Source organism: Canis aureus, chromosome 5 (assembly GCF_053574225.1).
Source record: "Canis aureus isolate CA01 chromosome 5, VMU_Caureus_v.1.0, whole genome shotgun sequence".
Taxonomy (NCBI): domain Eukaryota; kingdom Metazoa; phylum Chordata; class Mammalia; order Carnivora; family Canidae; genus Canis; species Canis aureus.
The window spans coordinates 1,787,015-1,807,964 of NC_135615.1; the positions used below are offsets into that span (position 1 = coordinate 1,787,015).

At 39.7% G+C, this 20,950-nt stretch overlaps 1 protein-coding gene across 12 annotated transcripts in view; it reads right to left on the reverse strand.

Annotated features, from left to right (window-relative positions):
• Positions 1-594: 594 nt before the first annotated feature.
• The window catches only part of LOC144313604 (uncharacterized), a 151,355-nt gene continuing 130,999 nt past the window's right edge, over positions 595-20,950 (reverse strand). For 9 of the 12 annotated variants that reach the window (XM_077896553.1, XM_077896562.1, XM_077896568.1 and 6 more), the window contains 3 exons: positions 15,997-16,115; positions 11,897-12,011; positions 595-3,104 (listed from right to left, as the gene is read on the reverse strand). In XM_077896553.1, coding sequence (XP_077752679.1) covers positions 16,046-16,115 — 70 coding nt within the window. In that variant the 3' untranslated portion in view covers positions 595-3,104; positions 11,897-12,011; positions 15,997-16,045. Of the gene's footprint in view, positions 3,105-11,896; positions 12,012-15,996; positions 16,116-17,605; positions 18,086-20,950 lie in introns of those variants that run through there. The other 3 variants (XM_077896554.1, XM_077896556.1, XM_077896561.1) reach the window with 3 other exon arrangements.

Here is a 20,950-nt window from a genome sequence, read left to right on the forward strand (position 1 = left end):
ATATTAAAATGACTTTATCAGACAAGTGCATTTGTCATGCTCTCCATCACTAAGAGGGACCTCCTTTCCTGTTATTTATTTTTTTCCAGCTTTATTGCTGCATAATTGAAAAATAAATGCTGTGTATATTTAGAACGTACAATATGATTATTTAATACACATTTACATTATGAATGCCCAGCAAACAAAACTGCAGGATTTCCAACTTCCATCTCTTCAGGCCACTTGAAAATTTGAGAAAAAAACAAGAGAAATTTTTAGATATAAGACATCTAATCTTAAGGCATGTCATCCATATCAACACATAAAGTTCAGCTCCTCCTGAGCTTCAAGGAGCCCACTATCTCCAATACCTTTCATATGAAACAAAAGTGGCTGGTCCCACTCTCAAACTTTCCTTGGGAATAACCAGGATCATAACAAGCACTTCTGTCTAAAGGAGGGAGCTAGAAGAGAATGGAGGTAGGCTGAGACTCAGAAACAAAAAAAGTAGGTGGTGATGGGGAAAGAGACTTTTAATTACATGAAAGCAAAAAAAAATTTAAAGAGACAATAAAAAGTACATATACTTATTCAAACATTTATTGGGTGTTTTCAGTGTACCAGGAACTGCATATATAACCAGATACCAAAGGATTCAATAAGAAAAATATTGGTCACCTCTAACCATCTCCACATTGAGAAAGCAAGAGTTTCTGGAGAAACTGAGACATCTAGAGAAGGATCTAGGCAGATTTAGAGAGATGCTCCTTCTCTACCATGGTATTTTGGGGAGTACATACTAAAATGTTGAGTACTAGACTAAGGTCTGGTTTTCAGTTCTAGTTTTATAGTTTTGAGTAAGTCTGTAAATTTTGCTGACTCTATTCTAACCCCAAAGGATGAGATGGTTAATCATCAGAGTTCAGTAGGAAGATGTCATTGTCTGTGAGTTGTTGGGTGTTATAAAAGAGTATGAACAAGTAGAGGGAGTCATAGAAGAGAGGCCAATTCTTTCTGGGTGAGACACAAGAGCAGCTTTACAAATATTTGAGTTGGGCCTTGACCAAGGAGTACAAATTCATAAGAGAAATAGTGATGGCGAGCAGAATATTTTTGGCAAAGGGCAGAGGAAATAGCATTTATCAAGGCCCTGAAGAATCCATTTCTTCATCCATTCTTTCAACTAATTAGAGAGAATTTACTCATTAGTTCATATTTATTAGTTATGTTAATTTTATTATTAATATCTAATGCTGTTCTAGACACTTTAATATGACAATAAATGAGACAAGCAATGTCTCTGCCCTTGAAGTATAAAATCAAGTGAGAGAGAAAGATGATAAAATAAGTAAATGTATAATTGTGAAATAATATGACATAATAGGAAAGTTTCAAATAATAAGTGCAATGAGAAAAATAAAGCAGGGTATCATAGATAATGAGGTGAAAGGTGAATAATGAGGGCTTCTATAAGAAAGTAACATTTGATCCAGGATAAAAAAGAGCCTGCCATGAAAAGATCTGGGGGAGTTCCAGGGAGAGGGTTAGTAGCTCATGTAAAGACACCAAGATGGCTCTAGCAGGTTTGGGATTCTCTCTCTCTCTCTCTCTCTCTCTCTCTCTGCCTTTCCTCCTCCCTGCTCAGCTTTCTCTCTAAAAATAAAATTAAAAAAATTTTTTAAAGTTAAGAAGTGCATGATACATGAAGATGAACTTTGTCCTGTAGGCATTGAGGGCCTAATATGATCAGTTTCCAGTTTTTGAACACTCACCCTGACAACAATGTGAATGGCTCACAGGCGAGCAAGACTGGAAAAAGAAGACTAGTCAAGAAATCATCATTATTAATATAAGGCAAAATTCAGAAAAACCAGTAAGCCAGAAATAATGGGAATAGAAAAAAGCCTTGGACCTTTTGGGCTCAAGACACCAACTGTCACTGTAAAATAGAGCCAAGCTGAAGACAAAGACCTGGGCTGGTGACACTGATGTGGAAGTCATCAGCATCTGGATAAAAGCTGCAGAATCATGGGTAGATGAGCCAGCCTGGGGGATTAAGATTCAGAATTAGAAAACAAGAGCACTAAGGAGATATTCTTGGGAACAAGGAACCTCGGAGGTTGTCAGAAGAAGAGAAGCCTGCGAAGAAGGCTGACTTGGATGGGAACATTCAAGCTGTTTGAGTCAGCTTGGATGGCTATCACAAATTACCATAGACTGGGAAGCTTACAAACAACAATAATTTATTTTTCACAGTTCTAGAGGCTGGAAGTGAGATCAGGGTGCCAGCACAGTTGAGTTCTGATGAAAACTCTTCTGGGTGGCAGACTGCCAACTTCTTGTTGTACTCTCACATGGCAGAGAGCAGAGAGAGGAGGCAAGTTCTCTCATGACCCCTATCAGGGCATGAATCCCATTCATGAGGGCTCTACCTTCATGATCTCATCAAATTCTACTTACCTCTCAAAGGACCCATGTCCTGAAACCATCACATATGTAGAGTTTCAACATATGATTTTTTGGGGGACACATTCTTCCCTATAGTAACTATCAGCTCTAATATTCTATAATTAACTCTAACTTAGAGCAGGTCAAGAAATGGATATTGAGGAAGCAAGACAATAAACATACTACAGTATTCAGACATATGCAATTGAGGTGTCAGTTTTGTCCAGAGGTTAACTGTTTACCCTGAGTGTGTCAGTAATCAGAGCCTGATTTATTCATTGGGAGATGCAATACCATGTTGTAGAAAGGTGGGGAAAAGGCACAGAAGCAGAGAAAGGGGGTGAGTATATGATACATCATAAAGCTGATCTTTACTAAGGATGACTGATTGTTGGGTCCATCCTTCGAGAAGCCGCATGGACAGTTCAGGACAGTTCATCTGGGAGAGAAAGGGAGAACATTTATCCACCCTCTCCATCTTCCACTGATTAAAGTTTTGGCTCAGGGCACATTAACTCTCTCACTCTTTAGGTTTTACATATGTGGCCTCTGGACAGTATCAACAGGGAAGCCCTTGGGTGGAAGGTGAGCACACAGTATGGGAATGAGGAAGGTGAGGTCAAGTTATGCAAAATAGTCCAAAACTGCAGAAAAGGATGATGCTCCATGGATGCCTGGAACAAGAGACAGAGAACAAGCTCTGAAATGGTACTTAAGAGTTATTAATATAGTAACTAAGTACAAAGCAGAGTCAGGGGTTTTCAGGTCTTCTATTTATTCAGAAGTATTATTGAGCACTTGATGTCCTTGACACTCTTCTAAGATCTTTGAAATATATTTCCATGGCAATCCTCTAAAGTAAGGACTATTACATGGTCATTTTACCAACAAGGGAACTGGTGCTTAAAGAGTTAAGTATTTTGGCCAAGGTCATATGCTAGTAAGGGGCAGATCTGGGACTTGAAGCCAGATCTAACTCCTTTTTTTCCCCTTCAAATTTTTATTTAAATCCTACTTAGTTAACATAGATGGTAAAATTGGTTTCAGGTGTAGAATTTAATGATTCATCACTTAAAATAACACCTAGTGTTCATCACAAGTGCCCTCCTTAATAACAATCACCCATCTAGCCCATCCCCCACCCACCTCTCTCAATCAACCCTGTTTGTTCTCTATAGTTAAGAGTCTCTTATAGTATGTTTCCCTCCCTCCCTCTCTCTCTCTCTCTGTCTCTCTTTTCCTTCCCTTACATTCATCTGTTTTATTTCTTAAATTCCACATATAAGTGAAATCATAAGGTATTGGTCTTTCTCTGTCTTATTTCATTTAGTATAATATACCCTAGCTCCATTCACGTTATTGCAAGTGGCAAGATTCCATTCTTTTTGAGGGCTGAGTAATATTTTATAGTATCTATGTACCACATCTTCTTTATCCATTCATCAATCAATGGACATTTGGGTTCTTTCCATAGCTGCTATTTTTGACAATGCTGTTATAAACATCGGGGTGTGTGTACCATTCAAATCTGTACTTTGTATCCTTCAGGTAAATACCTAGTAGTGCAATTGCTGGATTGTAGGGTAGCTCTACTTTTAACTTCTTGAGGAACCTCTCTACTGTTTTCTAGAATGGCTGCACCAGTTTGCATTCCCACCAAGGGACATGAGGATTCCTCTTTCTTTGCAGCTTCAACCACACCTGCTGTTTCCTGTGTTATTGATTTTAACCTGACAGATGTGAAGGCATCTCAAAAAAACAAAACAAAACAAAACAAAAAAGCCCAAAGCAAAGCAAAAACCTTTTTTACTCACTAATTTCAAATGTAAGTTGGAATTATATTTTATTTTATTAATGTAAAGACTTGTTTGATTCAATGTTGATGAGAAAAGGTCTTCCTGTAGTTTAGAAACCTAAACAGCAGTCAGTGTGCAGGCTGCATGTTCATTAAACTTAACATTCAGTGCTATGTTAAGATCACATCTTTATTTTTGATAGCACTCTCTTTCATTGTTCTCTTCCTGCTCTGTGATCTCCTGAACTGTGTTCCTTCAGCTAAGGATTAAAAAAAAAAAAGTCTCTAGATTCTCCCTGGCAAAATAAAAATCTTAGAAAATCAAATTCCAACTTAAGAAATCTGGTTTAGATCACAGAAACTGAGTCATTAATCTGGATCTTTCTGCAAAATTGGAGCCAAACCAACTCCAGGCCATGATATATATGGAAGAAGCCAGATATTTAGAGGGATATTAATTCTTCCTTATTGTTGATGTGTTTGTGCTGACAGAAGAGACAGAGACCAATGGCAGAATACTGAAAGGCTGTCTTTGGGTATTTTTAGCTTGATTAAAATAGGAATGATTTAAAACTATTTTAAACAGCTCTTCCCACAGAACACTGCAAAGCTTCCAGCCTGATCTCTGGATGGGAGAAGCTTGGCCAAAGGATCTGAATGATGAAGAAGAACCTCTCCCTTCAAACCAAGTCAGAGATTTTACCCCATCAGTCTAAACAACATTTTTTTGTGATGTAAACACAGACCACAGATGGGAAATGTCTTTCGTATCTTAGATGGGAAATCCCAGTGGTTCTCGTGGATTGCTTAAAGACATTAAAAATCATACTTCCATTGGCAATGTGACTGTTTACCTTCTAAGGAACATTCTCAGGTGACAGTCAGCCATCATAGGCGGGTTTGAATCATGGAATGATGCTAATGTGAACTAAGCTTGCATCCCTGGAAAAGCCTGTTTCTAGCCCTCTCATGCTGCTTCATGACCAAAAGGACTGGTGTCCATGGGGAGGAGTGAATCTTGGGTAGCCAGGAGTTCCTGCCTTGCTACAATGCTAATCCTGCATTTTCTCCATTGGATCCATGAGAAAGCCTGGACAAAGGAGCAATTCTGAAGTGGATAAAGCAAAAACACAATCATTACCTTGCACCCATGTATCTCATAGGTAACTTGAAGACACATTCCATTTCAGCACCTCTGATGGTCTGACTCATTTCCTCAACCCAGAGGAGAAGCACGGACCGCCTGGACAGTGTTTACCATTCATAGTCAATGAATCGGGCAGTTCTCCAGATTCTGAGAAGCTTGAATGACAAGCCCAAACACCTGTTCTCAAATGGAGTTCTTTCACCATTGACTCTATGTACAGTCTGAGATTCATTTCAGCGATGTGGCTAATCCAATGCCTTATGTGTGAAAAAAGAATCAAAGTTCCTTGAGAATAAAAACCAAGATCTCCCCCGTCTTTCTCTGCCCTAAGATTCTTCAGGCACAGACGGAGATCAGGTGAAAATTCACAGCATTGATCAGTGACAGCATATTCAAACCTAATTTTAGCCAATATTTATTAACAGCCTTTGTTAATATTGACACACTTGGCAAAGCAGAGTTCTATAGCAAAACAAAACAACTGATCTACCCAATCCTGTACCTCATCTTAGAGATGATGCTGTCTCTGAGTCATCCAATTGCCCAGTTACCAGAAAGCCTCAGTGTTTACCCTTGGCACATGTAGGGCCCTTGACCAGTAATACTTCTCTGGCCATGAGTTCATCCATTTGGTTTAATAGTAACACAGAATTGATCCCAAGTACCATTTTCAACAGATTTTTCTCCTTTCTAAATGGACATCAACCTTAGAAGTTTATATGACAATTGCCTACACATACTGTCCTCCCTTCTTTTAAGAATTAAAAATAAATTGTTTTTATTTGAGAGATGTTTAGGTGGGTTAATCACCCAACTCTTGATTTTGGCTCAGGTCATGATCTCAGGGTTGTGAGATGAGGCCCGGTAGGGCTCCAACCAGGTGTGGAGCCTGCTTAAGATTCTCTCTCTCCCTCTCACCCTTGCGCTTGCTCCCTCTTTTCCCTCTCTCTCAAAAACAACAACAACCCAGAAAGAAAAAAAGTACTTCCTTTGGGGACAGATCCAACCAGAGCTTGTCTCTGGGATACCTGAATTGTAACTCAATGGACACATTTGGAATGATCAGGCATTCTATCATACAGCAATGAAACCTGAAGATTTTCAAATCAGACTCCAGCATTCAAATCCCAGCTTCACTATTTTGTATCAATGGGCAAATTCCTTAGCCTCTCAAAATCTTAGTTACTTCATTTAAAAAATAATTATAAAATAATCCCTGCTGTGAGGATTAGGTGAGATCAAGTCTGAGTGCTTAGCATCCTGTGTGTGGTGAGGGGTAAGTATGGTCCAATAAAAATTAACCATTATTATCATTTCATTATTATTTACTTAATCTGGAAAGGATGCTGAAAATACAGTCGCATTTCCAGGACTAAATTCTCATTACGACTTGTTGTTTCTCTGAGAGTTTGGGAAGATCTACTTTCCCTAACATGAAAGAGAGCCTTTTCATAATTCCCCTAATACTAGTGTGGTTAGAGGGTAAAAACTGGGGTTCTTTATTATATCAGAATTTGCCTGGGCAGTGTCAAGAGTGTTGAGGTGAGATCAGGGAGCAGGCTCTCTACATGCTCTAGCTAATTTGTGTTTCAAGTCTCCTTGACCTGCTGAGGGTTCCCTAGGCTGCAAAGTGGTGCCAGATGATGACGTCGGCAGCTACATTAGCCGTGTCCTCCTGCTTCTGTCCCAAGGTTGTCCGATGGGGATTGTGAATGTCAGGACACTGCATTTCACAGTTAATGGATATAGCTAAATAGACAGAGTAAGTGAGCTTAATTGATTTTGCCCAAGTTATGGGTGGGGGTAGTTGTGGGAGGGAGGCAAGAATGAGTTCCCAGAGAAGAGTAAGCTTAAGGCTATCAAAAAGAGATAAGAAACTAAAAGATTTTCATCTTCACTAAACAAGACCTCAGCTAGGACCCCCTCTCAAAAAGCAACAAAACAAGATTAGAGAAAGACCAAAGGATAGATCTTATCAAAGATAAATGAGCTCTAAGACATAGTGTATTTGAAATGTTTGGGTCTTTCTTGGCAAGAGACACACTCTCATCTTGCTGCTGTCTCCTTCCCCTTTACAGCTCTCATTTATTATACCCGGAGATGGTCTGTTTGCCAGGAATACTCCCCTAAAACATTTTACTCCTCTCTATTTCTTTTATTTCTTTAAACTACAGGTATGCAATAGACATTTTATTTCTGAAAGTGATTTATTTGTGCTGACATCATTAAATGTCACAAGAAGAAATTTGACTTCATGTCTGAGATTATTAAAAATACATACTTCTTATCCTTAAAAATAGGAAATCATGTCTCTCTTTAAGAAAAAGAATTCACCCCTGAAAGACTTGGGCTGTATTAGATATTCTTAGCATATGATTTTGAGGATCATCTAAAGAGTTTGCTCTTTTCTTTCATTATAACATTCCCATAGTAAACACATTAGGGCAGAAATGCTCAATGTGTGGGACAAAAAACAGGCCAATTTGATTCACATTCTAAATGTTTCAGTGTATCCAGCAAACATCTGGACCAAAGTCTTTTCCCAACCTATAAATAAATAAATAAATAAATATTCATTTGTTTATGTCTTTACACCTTAAACAAAATGAATTAATGGCCTTTAAACCCTTTGCACTCAAAAAGGAAAGTGCTTCCAGCCTGACAACTTAAATGATAAGTTGCAGCCCAATGTGTTTTGAAGTAGACCAAACATAAATCCATCTTCGATAGGGAGTTTTAATTGGAAGCCACACTGACCCTTCACTCTGGTGGTGCTGCCACACAGCTTGCAATAATGAAGACTGACAAATTGTCCTAGCTGGATGTAGGCTTGCAATATCCTCCCCTCATGGCCTTAGCCACACCAAACATTGGAAGGAGACACACTTTTTCCAGGTGTAGAGAAGACTACAAAGGTTCACTTTAAACTGCTGGATGGAGCCTCCTCATGGAAGCAAGTGTTGCACTGGAGGGAAAGCAGGGCTAGGGAGGGAGCAAACCTATCTGAATGGTGAGAAGTCCAGCGAAGCACCTCTGAAATTAAAAGCATCTGAAATTAAAATGAAGGAGGATGTGGAAGAGGAGGAAGGAAAGAAAAGAAACAGTCTTTTCTCAGGGAGAATTCCTTCCGTTTGTGGCCTTGGGAATTAAGTTATAGAATTTTCTTGGGTTTCTAAGGTTGGTGTAGGAGGAGTTGCAAATCTCCAAAGCTCTGATGATTTTTTTTCTGAGGAAAAGCAAACCAGAAAACAAGGAGAGTTTCTGGTTTAGTGTGTGCTGTTGAGCAAAGATTGTGATATTGAGACCATTCCAGGAAAGGAAGTTTTAAGGCCAAAATTAAAATAGCACATTTGTTCCTTGCAATTTGAGTTCAGAATCCCCCAAGGCTCCTTCCTTGGGAAGCCTTATTTTTCATTTGAGAGATGTTGTGCACCATATGTTTTTTTTTTTGGTTTACATATTACATTTGCCAAGAATGTCTTATGAGACACAGCACCTCATTTTCCATGGGGGTCCCAAGAGATAGCAGATACCTTCAGAGCTGTCTCTATTTGCCTAGTAAATGTAAACATGCAGAATAAAACAACACTATTTAGCAAATAAAATGATACTCTCATAACTTTTAAGCTGTGCAAATCATAATTACAGCAATCTCAATAATTATTATCATTTAATTTTCAAAGAGCACCAACCTTCATTTAGACACAAACTAAAATTGGAATCTAGCCTTGACATTAGTCTATTAAGACTCAGAGAGTCTCAACAGAAGGCATATACATGTTTGAGCAGTTAGACTTAATTTATGGGTGAATTCAATCAATGTGTCAGTTTGCAGTGAGCTTACAAGTTGCTTGACTACGTTGCTTGAGCAAATTGACCTATTGTGTTGTCACCTATCCACTGCAGACATACAAAACTAGGGATCAGCTATGGGGAGCATGTGAAATGAAAAAGGAGAGTATCTAAAGTAGTCGGGTGTTGTTATTCTCTTTGCAATTCTTCATATTTGTTGCTGGTATATTTTTAGTTATTGGCAGTTCTTAAAGGAATGAAATTCACCAAAGTGGACTTAAAATGGAGTTGTCGAAGTGTTGAATTCCAGGGGGAAGCACATGCAGCCCTCCACTGACAAGCTCCTCTAGAGTTCTTTGGCTCCATTTCTTTATTGCTGGCAGTCTTAGAGTAACAGACTGTCTTATGATCTTTCAGCATCTTCTCTTTGGCACTCAGGCTTACGGGGTATTGCAATTTGAATCTGGAAGACTCTTAGTTGTCTGGATCTTGGTTAATGAAGAAACTGTCTTCACTTACTAAGTAACTTCCTAAATAGGCTTAAAGTTGAGAATAATAACTCTTGCTGTCTGATTTTTTTCTGCTGAATCACTGACATTTCATCCACTTAACACACTCCGAGTGACAGAACCTGGAGAAGGTACAGGCGCCCTGGGCCTTTAAAGATCTTATATTTTTGTTCATAAATGGTTTATGCTTGTTTGTTTCTATAATTTGCACTTAAAGTACTCTAATCTGCACATTTCTTAAGGAATATTTCAGGAAATGTCAAATACAGATATGTGTGTATGTGTGTGTGGGTATATATATATATATATATATATACCCACACACATAATTTTAAAATTATCTATATAAATAAAAACAGCAAATTGTTTTAAAATTATCCATATAAATAAAAAGAGCAAATTGTTTTATAATGCAGTGATAGTCACAGTAAATTGTCAAAATACGTAGAAAACTATTGTATTTGGCACAATGACTCTAAGAAGTAATGGAAATGGGGTGGTGGTTGAGGAATGGTGACAACAGCTTAGCTTAACAAAACTCACTAGTTTGAAAAATCTCGCAACAAGCTATCTCCCCAATACTCTGCAGTAACTGTCTTTGGCCATTCAGTTCCTATTTCTAATCTGTTGGCTTTTGTAACTACTAGTGTCATTTAAGGGTGGTGAAGTGGACAGAAATCTAGCAAAAACAATGGTTCAAACTAAAAGAGTAAGAAATGGTGGAGTTCTAAGACATAATTGCATAGCTGTTACTTACTGAGCACTATGTGCCAGACCCCATAGCAAGTGCTTTCTACATTTTACTTCATTTCATCCACACTACTTAATGAGTTTTCACACATAGGGCACAGCTTTTGGGGTCAGACAAAATTTGCAAATGTAGCTTGGCTGTGCCATTTACCCAGCAATGTGAACATGGAAAAGTTACTTAAATCTCTCAAAGCCTCTGTTTGTTCAACCATAATCAGGTACTAAACATCACCTGATAATTCCTGAAAGCAACTTCATAAGTGAACATTTATGTGTTTTGAATTTCTATGTATGACATTATACTGTGTAAAAATGCTGCTTACTACCAGAGCTTGCCTTAGCCTTCACCATCTTCTTTCCAACACCCAAAGACTCCCACTTCCTTTAGTTTTCCCATGGAGCTCATTTCCAATCAGAGTCATCCTCTCTTTTTTTTTTAATCCTCAAGTCCTCCATAGTTCATTTTAGATGGGCCCCAAGCAAAACACAGCTCCCTAATAAAGGTCTGTCTGAAGTTGAGGGACCAAGAGGGGTTAGCATGTGCTACTCACATGCCATCATGTCATGCACCTGTATGCTAATTTCCAACATAGTCTGTGAAGCTGGGTGCCCTCACGTCCTCATGAACATGCTGAACTACAGAGAAAATAAAAGCCTTGTGCCCACATTGCACAGATCCTGAAGCAATTTAGCTTCCCCTCCTCCAATCAAATTTTAATGAAACCCCAATAAATACTCTGTCTCTATTTGCTCTTTTGAGGAAACAACAGCAACATGCCCTTGTCAATTTAGAATGAGTAAGATGTTGGCTTTTTGTTTTATAAGTACATAAATAGTGTTTAAATTTTTACGTAGCTAAGGGTAGATCAACCCTAGGCAGAGTGCTAGAAGTATAATGATTAGAACCACATTGAAGTAAAGTACAAATGCAATTTGCAAGCAAAACTATTCAGTTCAAGTTTTCGGTGAGGACTGTTTTCTCGTTCACTGGAGACTTTTAAACTAGTATCAACAAGACCATTTAAAATAGAATAAAAGAAAATTAGTTCCTTAGTCATGTTATATTAGGGACTATTTAGGTTGAGTAAAGAAGAACAAAAGATGCATAGCATGTAGGATTCTGGAAGTATCTGTTTGCATGCAATTCCTTAATGGCATGTCATATCAACCTTTTGCATTCCAGTATTTTCTGTGTTGGTATATAATGTCCACTTATGTTATAATTTACCTAGCAAAATCCTATGCTCCTATTAGAGTTTGTTTTTGAATGAGGAAGATGAAAATAAGAGATATTTCATCTACATCTAAGATATCGGCAGAGGTCTTGGCTGTTTCCCAGTCCCGTAAATTTCCTAAGTATGAAGAAGTCACCCTAAGAGATGCTGATTTCATTTAAACATCAAAGAGAAGCTTTCCATTTTGCCTGGCTTTTTTCTGAGTCTCTGGCAAAGAGTATTTGTAAAGATGGCTCACCAGCATTCAGGCTGTTGTCCCAGTCACAGGCCTACTTTTTGCCTTTGGAAACATAGCTTTTCCTCTCCTTTGGTGGCATTACTCCCTGGAGGGCTTTGCCTGCCTGGTGCTTTCCCTACGAGAGTCAAAGCAGCAGTTTCTTACTTAACAAGCAGCATTTTTAGGGTTTCATCAAATCTACCAAAGACAAAGTTCTAGAGGTAAAAACCTTCCTCCATAAGCAAGGGAATATCTACCCATCTCTGATGTCTCCAACTTCCCTCCGCAGAATAATATAATGCAGTTCCTTGAGATGCCGGCTTGTCCTCAGAGAAGCCCAAAGTGCTTTCGGGGTCAGTGGAAAGGCTGAAAGTTCAGCCTTCAGCTTCCCTGAGCACTTTGCCCTATGTTGAGACTCTCAGCAATGGTGACAGTTAACAGCCAGATTCTAGGTGACGTGGAAACTTGATCACCACTTCAGCACATAGGCCATCAAATATGTGACCCTGAGGTGAAAGTCTCTATGTTATGTTACCTCTCCCCTCAGCCAGGCCAACCCCCTCAAAGCACTGCTTTTCAATTTATATTTATATCCTCCTACCCTCCTTCCTGTTCTCTCACATGAGGCAGTTGACAATGGTAATAAATGTGGTCCTACTCAAAGATGGGGCTGTGACAGGCTCAATAAGGAGCGGACTGATTTGTTGCTTTGGGGTTGAAAGCTCAGACTTTCATGAAACAAAAATATTATATTCAGGGTAATGATTTATGGTCTTGACTCCTGTTTGATTGCAGACCATAAATACTAGCAAACGGTACTTACAGCATCTCTAGAGGACATTAGGAACACACTCAAGTTTACTTTATACAGCAATTACTGATTCAGTATAAGCATGGACATTACTTGAAAAAATATTATTTTTACCCCCAATAAGTCTTTGGAAATGATAATGCTCAACAATGATTTTCACACACTCCAACTTTAGCCATGTGACTCTAAAGTGCTCAAAGAAATCCAATGACAGATCAACCGGTGAGGCAAAAGCTGATGCCAATCGATACTATGACAAGGATGTCTTTTTTTTTTTTTAATCCTGTAATAACCTTGCTTCCCAGCCTCAATGCACAGCCTATGACTAGCATTATCCCATTAAAACTTAGAAACAAACAAGTCACCTAGGTGCAAACTTGCTGGCTGGGCTCACAACATGAATCTTGCTCAAGTCCCTTTGATTTTGTTGTGCCTAGTTTCTTAGTGGTAAAACAGGAACATCTGCTCTAGTGGGTAGTGTGGGTTTTGATCACACCCATTCCTATCTGCCTGCCATTGGGAGTGTGGTCTTATACTCTTCCCATCCCAGAGTAGGTCCTGATTTCTCTTGCCCATTTGACTACCCCAAAGTTTTAGAGCCACGTGAATGAGATACCATCAGCCATTTATAACTGAAGCTTGTGCCAGCCAAAATGAAGAGGAGTGTCTTGTGAATAGAAGGCTTTATTTATGTTACAAAAACATTTCAGTCCCAGGAGGAATTTATTTATACTCTCTATACTTAGTGCTCAGTGAATTAATTTATTTAAAGCAGTGAATGATATTTTTCCATGATACAGATTTGATCCCTACATGGAAAAGAAAAAAGACCTCCCTAAAAGCTTCTTGAATGGTAGAAGTTGGATCCAAAAGGTGCTATTTGAAATGCTATTAAAGGCAAGTGTCCCAGAAGATAAGGGTAGACTCAGGAGCTACTTTACATTTATTATTACAGTAGGTAGCCACTTTACCTTCCCTATCTTGTTTGAGAGACTTCCCAGAAGATAAAAACCAATTAACTCTTTATTTTGGCAGCAATCATCCTAGGTGTTCTTTTAATGGGTATTATTCTTGCTAAATTATAGATGAGCTTGATAGTAAGACAAATGCCATTATCCAAGTTATTTATTCATGGGATGTCGTCTGTAACATGCCCACAGTAGTTTTTCTCGAAGTTCGGTATTGATCAATTGCTTTAATCAGTTGTACCAAGGGATGCTAAAAGACTCGGCAATCACAGCTTTGAATATCAGCATCTCTCTCTGGGTCTCTACCAGGCTGAGTGAAAACTGTGGCTATTTTCAAACTCTTGGTAACAAGAACACAAAGTACAAGTGGATGGACGGCTCCTTACATTTAGACGGGAGAATGCATATCATTCCTCCAACTCCACGCACAGGAAGTCATCACTCGAACAATGCCGTCACATTTTTGCTAGCACATTTTGTTCAACTGTGCTCTTAGTTGGAAGGAGTGCAGACATCCATCTCTGCTCTCTCTTAAAGATACCCACATATCTTTTCTAACTTTGCTTTCAAAGCATAGAACGAACTCTGCTGGCTCCCCAGAAACACATGGCCAAGACCTCAGTAGATAACCAGCATTCTGTTTAGAGGCAACTAAAGATGATATAGTTGGGGCTCTATTTTTATTTATACTGTGTAATGAGGCTCCAAATTTAAAAAGTTATATCCTAATCTCCATTAATGTAAGGAGTTGCAGTCTTGTGAGTGCAGTGGTCCATATTTGGTGACAAATTTATCACTTTTACAATTTCTTTCAGTGCCAAGATTCAGCATTTCCCGAGGACAAGTGCTGATAAAACTAGCAGGAGTTCTACCCCCTTCTCTTCTTGTCTTACCGTGGAAGTGGGTTTCGTTTGAGCAATAAGACCTGACAGACTGTGCATTTGTGGACAATTACCTACCACCTTAGGTGGTATTAAAAAGCATAAGGTCAGAGATAGCTTTACTTCCTAAGAAGTGCAATAATGACCCTGAAATGCACAGCTTGGGCACCTGATTGCAATTGTAAGATGGAATACATTAAAATAAAGAAAACAAGGAACAGAATGGAAATCGGTAGAGAGGGGTATGAACTCAATGTCAATCATAAGTTGTATTTGGATTTCTTTTTTTTTCTTAAAGATTTTATTTATTTTTGTGTGTAGGAGAGAGAGAGAGAATGAGAACAAACGAGAAGATTCCCTGCTGAGCAGGGAGTCCCAGTGGAACTTGATCCCAGGACACTGAACCAATGGCAGATGTTTAACCACTTAGCTGATTGAGCCACACAGGTGCCCTGTATCTGGATTTCTTTTTTTTTTTTTTAAGATTTTATTTATTTATTCACAAGAGATGCACAGAGAGAGGCAGAGACATAGGCAGAGGGAGTAGCAGGCTCCATGCAGGGAGCCTGATGTGGATCACACCCTGAGCCAAAGGTAGCTGCTCAACCGCTGAGCTACCCAGGCATCCTGTATCTGGATTTCTAAAGGCATTTCCAAATGGTTATCCCTTTCCATAGCTTTGCCGTTTTCTCATGCAAAATCAGAGACCTCTTGTCCCCAAAAGAGCTTCTTACCAGTTCCTCTACATTTTTTAATGAAGTTGGTGAGACTGGAAACAGTTCATTTGAGCAGGGGACTATGCCAAGGCCAGTGCCAGTGGGAGACTGCCTCAGTTTTTAGACTTAGGCCAGAGGTCTGAATGGGACAGAGGCACTTGGGGAGAGACAGACCCCCTTTGGGTCAATAAAGCACTGTTGAGTAATTACTGAAAAATTGAAGGCTGTCTGTATAAAGGTAAACCCTGTAGTAGGCTGAAAAATGACCCTTCAAAAGATATCCATGGCCAAATCCCTGGAACCTGTAAATGTTGCCTTATATGGTGAAAAAATTAATTAGTTAGTTAATTAAAAAATCTTTGCAGGTGTGATTAAGTTAGAGACCTTGAGGTGGAGAAATTCTCCTGGATTGTCCAGGTGGGATCTAAATATAGTCACGTTTCTTTGTAAGAGGGAGGGAGAAGGGATGCCTGGGTGGCTCGGTGGTTAAGTGTCTGCCTTCAGTCCAGGGCGTGATCCTGGAGACCTGGGATGGAGTCCCACATTGGGTTCCCTGCATGGAGCCTGCTTCTCCCTCTGCCTATATCTCTGCCTCTCTCTGTGTGTGTCTCTCATGAATAAATAAATAAAATCTTTAAAAAAAAAAAAAAGAGGGAGGGAGAAGATTCTACACAGAGATGCAGAAATGAAGAGGACATGACCACAGGGCAGAGGTTGGGGTGATACAGCCACACTCAAGGAATACCTGCTCTCTGGAAGCTAGGAGAACAAGAGACCCATTCTCTTCTAGAAACTCAGGAGTGACCATGGTGCCTTCTGCCCTCCAACTTTGACCCAGCAATACCGGACTTCGGGCCTCCAGAACTGTGAGACAGAGAAAAAAATATTGTTTGAAGCCTCCCTTTTGTGGCAATTTGTTACAACAGCTACAGGAAATGAATCCAAGTCACAGTGGGCTTGGGGCTTCCAATCTCTCAGGCCCCACCCCTTCCATGACTATTCTTCAAGGTTACCTCATGGATTTATGTCTTTATAATACTGTATTTTCAAAGAATCCAAAAGAACTTCTTGACCACCACATCGATGCTGTCTCCCCTGCTACAGTTTTTTGAGTGAATCTAAGACACAGTTACAAACCTCACAAATACTCCTTTTATAAGCCCATGTCTTTCCTCACCCTTGTTACACTCTGGCCTCCACAAAATTTTACTTTCCTTTCCAGGACTACTTCTTTCAGAGAGTCTTCCTTGAGGGTCTTAAGGGAAGTCTCCTCCTCTCCCAAATCACCTCTATCTATTTTAATCCTTCTATGGCTTTTGCCACAGAGACACATGGCCATGCAGCCATCTTCCCGGTGAATAGCCCCCATAGAGAAAGAACCTTTGTATCCTCCGAGGTGCTTTGACCAGGCTTCACACTCTCAATCCAACTGCCAGTAAGAATGCCCATCACATGGGTAGGAAGTCCAGCCACTCTGTATTCTCCCATCAAGTGAGAATTAGATCAATGATCCCCCAAAATCCAATAGACTCTTCAGGGTCTTGGAACACATGACAGATTAGGGGAGGGAAGGAGGAGAACTCTTAGTATAAATGGCATATACTAGTGTTGTGCCCAAGATTGCGTATCCGAGAAACCACCAAGGAGCTGACACCTATGCAAAGGCACGAGGGTTGATTTACAAGCTCGAGCTTGGGTCCAAGTATACCTGACACAGCAGAGCAGGGACTTGGACCCTGAGGTGGGTTCCAGCTTAGTTTTATGGGATGGTCTAGGGGACCTCCAGAAGGAATGGAGGAATTTCTCAAGTTCTGTTTACATTCTGATATGGGGCTTTCAAGGGCATTGAGCTCTGTTCTCATGCTAATATGGGGCTTCTAGGGCCTTAAGCTGTAAATTGGTTTTTTTTTTTTTTTCCTGTAACTGAAGTAATGTAAAGTTCAGCTCTTATTCACAGGGGCCTGGGATGGCTGTACTTGTGCTAACGTTGAACTTAAGGTGGAATGGCCTTAATTTTTCTCAGCCTCCACACTAGACTTCTGTGAGGTTAGCCAACTTTAATTCTGGGTGAATTCAGTATTCAGTTTGGGACAGAAGTCCAAGAGCCCTTGTCCTAGGAGGACAATGTATATAAATCCCCTCGTATCCTTGAATTGCTATGACAGGAGCAGTAATGGTCATGAATGAAATAATCAGGCAACTTGTCTAAAGCACTGCCTGAATGGAACCAAGGATACTTCAATGCACCACCACAGTCCAGCTTATGGGGGCCTAATGGGCTCTGCACCTGGTGACCATGACTTCACTGGGTAGATGTAATGCATGTGGACGGAGGCAAGGATGTGTACGATTAGCTTAATTTAGGGTCTCGGAAAAATCCTTTGGCCCAGGAACACTTGCCCGGAATGTGCTTTGTTTCACATGCAATTCAGTAGTCTGGAGAGGGGGGCAAAGAAAAAGAACAGTTTTGCTTATTTGTTTATTTTCTAAGGTATGGTGAAAGAAAATCCATGAATAACTGAGGCTATCAATCGAAACGTATTTTTAGGTAAAGCTCTCTCCTTCACATTTAGGTAACAAGTGGAGCAGTGACAGAAGAGAACTAAATAATAATGATGATGATTGTAATAGCTGATAATTATTGAGTCTTTGCTTCATGCTAAAGATAATCATCTTTCTTCAACCTTGCAATAGCCATGTGGAATTGGCACTATTGTTCATCCAGGTAAGAAGCCGGGGTCAGTGAGGTTAAGAGACTTGTCAAGGTCACACACCGCTAGTTAGTGGTGGAGCTGGGGCCGGAACACAGCAATCTGTCTCAGAATATGCTCTCCCTGGGATACACAGAAAAACAGGATTTATACTTTTGTAGTAAGTATAAATCTTCGTCTATAAACTCAGGTGGTTTACTGTCCATAAATCAACTTAATATCATCTCTGAGTCCTTTTCCCCCTGGGCTAGAGGAAATAAAAGCTCAAACCACTCTTGAGGCTTCCTCATCATCCTCTTCAGCAGACCTCAGTAGGGTTTGGGGAGATCCAATGGACATGTCAAGATAGGTTAGGCCTCAGTTTCTCTGTCCAGTTGCTGCCAAGAGGTGGCCCAGGCCATCTGACAATCTCTGCTCTGTGGCTTCTGTGCTAATCCTGGAGCCAAAGGTATTTAGTGTTTTCCCAGGGTATCCCACATCCACCTCTTCTAAGACCGCTCAACCTCAGGATATTGCCAAAAATAGGGACCAGGTCCTAGCTCTCCTAAACTAGGGAAATCTGAGTTGCTTTGAGAGAGACCCATCTTCATCCTTTCCTCCATGCCTCCCTCATTCTTTTTCTCCCCGAGAAAGATGGGCACTCTTGTTTGGGTCACTGCCCTTCTCAGTGGTTTTGGAATTTTGACAGGTTATACTTTCTCCCTTGCTGCAAATCCTTAGCAGGTACAGATCTTGATAGTTACTTGAACAGGTGAAAATAGAGGCAGAATACAGAGTGAAAACTTAAGTAGATATTGCAAAACATGACCCTTCCACATCTCCCTCTTCTTTTTCTGTTGTCAGTGACTGACATAAGCCCATTGCTCGACCTAGTGCTCACACTCACATACACATATGTATGGTGTTCATAATTGTTCATTCTTTTCATATTAATTGTATTTCTTCTATCAAGTAAAGCGTACGTTATCTAGGCTTTGTCTTTGACAATACCAACCTTGGTATGGAAATACATTGAGTGTTCCTTAAAATTCCCAACAAATTGTACATTACAGCTGATGCCCATGAGGTAGTGTGTGGTGCGTAGGGGACTTGACCAACTTTTTCCTGCATGTCACTTCATATCACACGACTTTTTAATATATCTTACAATGGACCTTTTAACTTATGAATAATCAGAGAAGATCTGATGATTTGGAATTCATGCTAATTTATTCCAGTTATTAGAATCTTTAGAAAGATTATTAGAGGAATATTTAAGTGTCTCATTTCATGGAAATTAGAAACACCAGGTTACAATGTAAATATAGTTATCCAGAAAGTGTGTGGGGGGAACCTCTAGGGAAGATATGATATTTACTACCCACATTGGTTGCATTATTGCCATGTGTGGCTTTAAAAAAATATATATTGTTTATATTTTATCTTGTGTACCCCTCTCCCCTGAGTGAATTCCTGGACTATTCATGCATCCAGGACACGTGTAGGGATGCTTTCTCAGTAGACCTCATCTTCAGGGATCATTTTATTTCCACAGTTTAGTGCCTCCTTACTAGAATAGAGCACTCCATATTTTTTTCTAAAGATTCTATCAGTCTTGATCCAATGTGCTAGGTGATAAATGCCTGAAAGTTGGCCGCAGAGGGGAAGTAAGCAATGAGTCATGCTGTCTCCTAGTAACCAGTCAGTAAATAGCTTCCAGCAAGTATTTTAAAACCCAAAGCATACTTACCTTTGGTATTATCCTTAGACAGACTATCCTAATCTATATCTGTACTCTCATCCTTCTTTCAGAACTTCCAAGAAGAGGGGGAAAAAATGGGATCAGTTTACATATGTCTATTGCCTTCTTCAAAATTCAAATAAGGACATACCTACACAGGGGAGACTTTCCCAAAAAACCCCTGTCCTTGATTTGTTTTTTCTGTGTTTTGCTTGCTCTGGAATGTGATGGAGCAGTTTTTGCTATATGCTATTGCTTTGCTTATAGATAGGTTTCTCTACATAACTCTTAAACCAATTCCTATTGATAGATAGTTCCATAATTCAGAGCAAAGGTCAGCAAAACTTGAGGCTAGAATGTTGCAGGAACGTATCTTCCTTATGTGTCATATCCACTGAGGATTGCTTAATTTATTAAGTTAATTAATTTAATTAGTTAATTTAAATTTATGAAGATTATTCAGAGCACAAATTATTCCTAAATGATAAGTAGGAAAGGGGAGAATCAAGTCTATTAAACTTATTCGCCTTTTAGAGCATTTCCTCTAAACCTTAAAGTCAGATCCGAGGGAGTGGAAGTCCTTAATAGGGATATGTGGGAAAACAAGGCAGGTAGTTTGGGAGTGTGAAGCATTTGAAGCAATGCCATGTAAGCTGAGCTGACATAGAAGGAAGCTTTGGTTAGGGAGACAGCAGCAAAGGACTAGCCCCAGGAACCAGTGGAGGAGGAATAAAAGGGGGAATAAGTAGGGAAGATGAGTGGCAGGGGCAGAAAAGGCCATTGCAAATCATCTTAGAAGGACCTGTAATGTGCGGTTGCAATTCTCCAAATTAAACTGTAAATGCTGGAAAGGTATGATTAATTCTGCTTCCTTGTTTTCTTCTGAAGCTCTATAAAGAATAAGTGTGCCAGAAACATTTGCTGAGCAAATACACTTCCACTTTAAATAAAATGAATAAGCGATCCTCAGACAGAAAAAAGAAAAGTCTAACAAGAATGTTTGTCAGGATTATAAAAGGTAGCTCTGGGATTTTACCAAGAAAGCTTTTCGGTTTTGGAAAAGTGGTCCCCAAAGCTAGGCTTCCTTGGATAAACCAAACCTCAATCCATCTCTTTACATTGCAAACCTAAACTCATCTCTTTACATGGTAGTTTCATTTTATTAATGGGGAGGAGTCTCAGTTAGCTGAGGACTTTGCTTCAGGTCATACAGAAGGGTCAATAGGGATGATGGAGGCCTTCAGATCTCCTCATCTGGATGGACCTAG